Source organism: Marmota marmota, unplaced genomic scaffold (genome assembly GCF_001458135.2).
Source record: "Marmota marmota marmota unplaced genomic scaffold, marMar, whole genome shotgun sequence".
In the NCBI taxonomy this organism is placed as follows: Eukaryota; Metazoa; Chordata; class Mammalia; order Rodentia; family Sciuridae; genus Marmota; species Marmota marmota.
The window spans coordinates 4,140,494-4,147,606 of record NW_026000272.1 but is presented as its reverse complement, the minus strand read 5'-3'; the positions used below and the strand labels follow the sequence as shown (position 1 = coordinate 4,147,606).

Sequence of the window (7,113 nt, the reverse complement as noted above, 5' to 3'; positions counted from 1 at the left end):
GTGTCTGCCACTGACTACATGTTTACCTGTCCTCAATGAATAAAGAGAAAATAATAAATTATCTTATAATGAAATAGATACACAGACACCTTTAAGATTAATACTTTTACTCTTTGGTAAAATGAAACTTGTTGGGGCTATGAATATGAGCCCTGGCACTCAACCCTAAGCTACAAAGAAAATTCCAACTCACATGTCAAATATCAAGCTCTGACACGTGGAGAGCTTTTAAGTTGTTTCTCCCATGCTCATAACAAGAAAAACATTGAAAAAATCAATGTATTTTTTTAGACCTAGAGATTTTAGTTCACAGGACAAACCACCAGCCCAAAATCTAGAGACAGCTGAAAACAGAAAATCAGAACACAAATCAGATTACCTGAAGCAGAAGATGCTGGAGCCAATTCGTGGTAGAAAAACTTAAACATTAGTTTTGATGACTTGTGTGAGGTTGTGGACTAAGAGTTAAAAATTCTTGGTGGGGGAGCCTGGGTGATAGGGCTACATTTTCATGGGTTTTGTCTCCAGGAACCCCACCAGGTTTTCACAGTGAAGACTGGAGAAAAACTCCCATTCTGGTTTCCAGAGGAGGAGGGGAAGAAACCATGTAAGACGGAAACCCAAGGATAGCAAAGGCAACAAAAATAAGGACACTAAGTGAAACTGAAGCATCTGGTGCCCACAGATGCTACAAACATTAAACACAGTCCAGCTCCTAGCCAGATTAACATACAACCTCAAAGTAAAAGCTTAATCACCTCAGTTCCTATTACCCAATATATCATGCTTGACTTTCAAGAAAAAATTGCATGCTAAAAAGCAAGAAAAAAATAAATAAAGTCTGAAGAGACAAAGCAAGCATAGACTCCAGATTAATATGACATTGCTTTTGAAATTATTGAACAGGGAATTTAAAATAACTATAATTAATATGTTAGGGATTCTAATGGAAAAAATAGACAACCTGCCAGAACAAATGGGTAATGTTAGCAGAGAGAGGGACTCTCCAAGAAAGAATAAAAAAGAAATGATATAAGGCTGGGGTTGTGACTCAATGGTAGGGTGCTTGCCTAGTATGTGTGGGGCAGTGGGTTCAATCCTCAGCATCACATAAGAATAAGTAAATTAGTAAGTAAGTAAATAAAAATAAATAAATAATGGTATAAAAAGTAAGGATACAAACAAACACACACTGTAAAAAAATGAAGAATTTCTTTGATGGGCTCATTAGTATAGTGTATTTGGCTAACAATATAAACTTCCCAAACTGAAATTCAAAAATTAAACATAATGGGGGAAAAAACAAAATATCCAATAACCATGGCACATTTACAAAGGGTATATACAATATGCACAATAAGAATACCAGAAGGCAAAAAAGGAGCAGTAGAAATCCTTGAAGTAATTAAGTCTGAGAATTTTCCAAAATTAATGACAAACACCAAACCATAGACCGACCCATGAAGCTCAGAAGATAAATACCAAAAAAAGTAAAAAAGGTCCACACCTAGTGACATCATGTTTAAAGTGAAGAAATATGAAGACAAAAACTTGAAAGAAGCCAGAAGAGAGGAGAAATTTATTAATAGAGGAACAAAGATAGCTCATCAGAAACCGAGTAAGCAAGAGGAGGCTGGAATGAAATACTTAAATTGATACTTGAAGAAAGAAAAAAAATCCCTAAAATTCTCTATCTTGTGAAATTGTCTTTCAAAAGTAAGAAAGTACTGTCTCAAAAAAAAGAAAAGAAAGAAAGAAAAAGAAAGTACTGTCTCAGGTGAAGGTAAGAGAACTTATTATCAGTAGATCTGCCTCAAAAGAAAAGTTAAAAGAAATTCTTCAGAGAGAAGGGAAATGACAGATAAAAATTTCAAATCTATCTAAATAAAGGAAGAATTTTCAATAAGGAATGAGTGAACATTAAAAACTCTTACTTTTCTTTACCTAATAGATACAGAGTAACTACACCAAACTAATGGCAACAGTGTATTTGGATGATTATATTATACTAGGAGGTGAAATGACTGACAGCAAAGTTATGAGAGACAGGAGGTATGAATTGGAAATACTCTGTAATATGGTATTTGTTCTAACAATGATGTCATTTCAAGGTGGAATTAAATTAGATACAAATATATATTGCAAAATCTAGAGAAACCTCTATTATCTAGACACATAAATAGAAAATAGAATGATTTAAAATATTCAATTAAAAGCAGAAAAAGCAAAAAAGGAAACAAAGAAGTAAGATAAATAAAAAGTTATATACATGGTAGATATTGATCTAACTTTATTTATTATTACTATAAATGAGAATGGTCTAAATACATGGATTAAAAGACGGGGACTATAAGAATGGCTTAAAAAGGAAGACCCAAAAAATTCATTCCTTTTTTTTTATATTTATTTTTTGATATCCGTGATTAAACCCAGAGGCTCTTAACCACTGAGCCACAATCCCAGCCTTTTTGTATTTTTTCACAGTTTGAGGCAGGCTCCCACTAAATTGATTATTGCCTCATTAGGTTGCTGAGACTGGCTTTGAATTTGTGACCTGTCTGCTTCAGCCTCATGAGCCACTGGGATTACAGGTGTGTGCCACCATACCTGGCTCAAATTCATTCTTATGTTGAAGAGTTCAATACCTCTCTGTTAGTAAATGATAGATCTAGCTACAGAAAAAAAAAACTAAAAAGAACCAATAAAATAAAAATAGAAAATGAATAAAGATATGATTGAACTGAACAGCCTCCATCAATTGAGTCAATCTAACTGAATTAATTCATCCAGCAATGACAGAATACACATTTTTCCCAAGTTCATATAAAATATTCACTAACATAGACCATATTTTTTTTTCATAAAATACAACTTAAAAATTAGAAGAATAGCCTAGCAACTCAGGAGGCTGAGACAGGAGGATTGTGAGTTCAAACCCAGCCTCAGCAAAAGCAAGGTGCTAAGCAACTCAGTGAGACCCTGTCTCTAAATAAAATATAAAATAGGGCTGGAGATGTGGCTCAGTGGCTGTGTGCCTCTAAGTTCCATCCCTGGTACCCCCCTTCCAACCAAATTAACAGAATGGTAATCAAACAGTATATTTTCAGAGACCACAAAGAAATTAAGTGAGAAATTTTAAAACATAGAAATATAACTGAAAACTCTCCCCAGACAGTTGGAGATTAAACAGAAAACTAAATAATAGATGGGCCAAAGGAGAAGTTTTGAGATATATTAAACATATTTTTGAACTAAACGGAAAAAATACAAAATTTGTGGAATGCAGCAAAAGCAGTGGTTAGAGGAAGATTTATGTATCAGTGATTGGAATTTAAGTTTAAAAACACTATACCGGACCCTCACCCGCTGCCAAAATGTCTGAAGCTGTGCCTGCAGGTTCCAGTGCTGCCACTGGCAGTAATTGGAGAATTCAGCAGACACAAACTCAAGTAGATGAGGTTGTTGACATAATGAGAGTCAATATGGACAACGTGTTAGAAAAAGACTGGAAGCTCTCTGAGCTAGATGACCATGCAGATGCATTGCAGGCAGGAGCGTCTCAATTTGAGACAAGTGCTGCCAAGTTTAAGAGAAAATATTGGTGGAAGAATTGCAAGATGTGGGCAATAGGAATCAGCATTCTGATCATCATCATATCATCGCCATCATCATCATATCATCATAATATGGAGCATCTCTTACTGAAGAACTAGCGAAACTCAAACCTGCTGTTCAGGAAACCTCTTCAAGACTTTTGACTTAGAACCTGCTATATTATCCAGCTTACCTACTGTTATTTTCAAAATGATTATTTTTGTTAGTTCATATAAAGTTTGGTTTCTAGGCTATGTGCCTGTGTTTTTTAATATGCACTCCAAACCAGAGGGCCAGCCCTCCCATGTTTTGCACAGTGCCTGTACAGATTTACCTATGAACAATAGAGGATGACTGGACACCAGAGTACTGTAATCTAGACTTAACATTGTCACTAATTCATTGCCATTGATTCTAGTTAAGGGAATCCATCCCAAGTTCACTATCCTGGTCATTTGATATTATCTTCAGAGCCACATCTTAAACTTTTGGGTAATCAGATGTCCAACTTGTACCTTCCAGGAAGAACACTACTGCTTAATACTGACCTGTGACAATAAAAGGCTATGCCTTATTTTGATACTTTTCCCTGTAAGCCCTCTTCTTTTTGTAAGCACTACTGACTCATCATAATATGAAGCATTTAAAATAAGATGCTGGTTAAAAAAATGCCCTTTTGTTAGGAAAAAGAACCAAAATACCATTTACATCAACATCAAACCCCAAAATATTTAGGCACAAATATCACTAAGCATTTTTTTATGTCTATACGAGAAAAACTATAAAATTTTGATGGAAGAAATAAAATATCTAAACAAATTGAGAAATATACCATGCTCACAAATAAGACTCAGTATTGCTAAGATATTGCTTCTTTGCAATTTGATCTATAGATTCAATGCAATCCCAATCAAAATTACAGGAAATTATTTAGTAGATATTGACCAATTAGGTTGTGTTTTTTTAAAAATTTATTTTTAGTTGTATAAGTACCGCACACTAACCGATTGTGACTCTTCAACAAATGGTGCTGAGAAAACTGGAAATCCATATGCAACAAAATGAAATTAAACCCCTATCTCTTACTATGCACAAAACTCAACTCAAAGTGGATCAAGGACCTAGGAATTAAACCAGAGACTCTGCATCTAATAGAAGACAAAGTAGGCCCTAATCTCCATCATGTGGGATTAGGCCCCAACTTCCTTAACAAGACTCCTATGGCACAAGAATTAAAACCAAGAATCAATAAATGGGATGGATTCAAATTAAAAAGTTTCTTCTCAGCAAAAGAAACAAACTGTGAGGTGAATAGAGAGCTGACATCTTGGGAGCAAATCTTTACCCCTCAAACATCAGATAGAGCACTAATCTCTAGGGTAAGAAAAAAAAGCTAAACAACAAAAAATCAAATAACCCAATCAATAAATGGGCTGAGGACCTGAACAGACACTTCTCACAACAGGATATTCAATCAATTAACAAATATATAAAAAAATGTTCACCATCTCTAGCAATTAGAGAAATGCAAACCAAAACCATTCTAAGATTTCATCTCACTCCAGTCAGAATGGCAAGTATTATGAAGACAAACAACAATAAGTATTGGCAAGGATGTGAGGAAAAAGGCACACTCACACACTGCTAGTGGGACTGCAAACTGGTGCAGCCAATATGGAAAGCAGTATGGAGATTCCTCGGAAAACTTGGAATGGAACCACCATTTGACTCAGCTATCCCTCTCCTCAGTCTATACCCAAAGGACTTAAAAACAGCATACTACATGGACTCAGCCGCATCAATGTTTATAGCAGCACAATTCACAATAGCTAAACTGTGGAACCAATCTAAACGTCCTTCAGTAGATGAATAGATTTTAAAAATGTGGCATATATACACAATGGAATTTTACTCAGCAATAAAAGAGAATAAAATCATGGCATTTGCAGGTAAATGGATGCAGCTGGAGAAGACAATGCTAAGTGAAGTTAGCCAATCCCCCCACCAAAAAAAGGAACAAATGGTGAATTTTTTCTCTGATATAAGGAGACTGACTCATAGTAGGGTAGGGAGAGGGAGCATGGGAGGAATAGACAAACTCTAGCTAGGGCAGAGGGGTGTAAGGGGAAGGGAGGGGGCAGGGGATTAGCAATGATGGTGGAATGTGATGGATATCATTATCCAAAGTACATATATGAAGACATGAATTCGTGTGAACATATGTTATATACAGAGATATGAAAAATTATGTACTATAGAATTGTGATGCATTCCGCTGACATGTATTTTAAAAAATAAAAGCAATTACAAAAATTAACTTGAATTTCTGAAATTTTAAAATAAAAACATTTTTAATTTTAGATGGACACAATGCCTTATTTTATTTGTTTATTTCTTTATGTGGTGCTAAGGATTGAACCCTGTGCCTCACATGTGCTAGACAAGTGCTGTATCACTGAGCCACAACCCCAGCCTTTCACTGTAGTTTATATAGAAAGTCATACATCTCAGAAGAGCCAACACATATTTTAAAGAACAAAGATAAAAGACAGACAATATCTGACTTCAAGATTTACTATAAAAGTCATAGTAATCAAGACAGTATGGTACTAATGAAAGAACAAATAGGTCAATGAAACAAAACAGGCTAACATTAGACCCACATATATATAGCCAACTGATAATTGTCAAAAAAGCAGACAATTCAATCAAGAAACTATGGCTTTCTAACAATTGGCGCTGGTATACTTGGACATACATTTATAAACAAACAAACAAAAATCTAGACACAGACTTTATACATCTCACAAAAATTACTCAAAATAAATCATAGGCCTAAATGTAAAACACAAAACAATAAAACTTCTAGAAGTTAACAAAGAAATTCTAGGTGAAATTAGGTTTGATAATGACTTTTTGGGAACAATATCAAAAGTATTTAACTTTTAATTGATTTTTTAAACATTCAATTTAATTTTTAACTTTTTACTCTGTAAAAGATACTATTAATTAGGAGAAAAAAACGATACAATGACTAAGAGAAAATACTTGCAAAACACATATCTGGTAAAGATCTGGTATCTAAAACATAAAAAGAATTATTAAAACTCATAAAGAAGACAACCTAATTTTAAAATGGGCAGAAGATCTGAGCACATACCTTATCAAAGAAGATATGCAGATGGAAATAAGCACATAAAATGATACCCAATGTCATATGCATTAGCAAATGATAAATTAAAGCAACAATCAGATTCTACTACATACCAGTTAGAATGGCCAAAATCCAAAACACTGAAATACCAAAATCTGGTAAGGATGTAGAGCAATAGGAAATCTCAATCATTGCTGGTGGGAATGCAAAATGATGCAGCCACTTTGGAAGAGCATTTGACATTTTAAAAAAATCCAAATTTAGTTTTGATATATGACCCAACAGTCACTTTGGTTGGTATTTACCTTAGTGATTTGAAAGCCAATGCTCCCCCCCAACACACACACACACACACACACACACAC

The 7,113-nt window shown here is 34.5% G+C and overlaps 1 protein-coding gene across 1 annotated transcript; it reads left to right on the top strand.

Annotated features, from left to right (window-relative positions):
• The first annotated feature begins 3,354 nt into the window (after positions 1–3,354).
• Positions 3,355–3,728, top strand: LOC107152561 (vesicle-associated membrane protein 3-like). Its single transcript, XM_048797018.1, has one exon. The coding sequence runs from the start codon at positions 3,375–3,377 to the stop codon at positions 3,711–3,713; it is 339 nt and encodes a 112-aa protein (XP_048652975.1). The 5' UTR covers positions 3,355–3,374; the 3' UTR covers positions 3,714–3,728.
• The last annotated feature ends 3,385 nt before the right edge of the window (positions 3,729–7,113 follow it).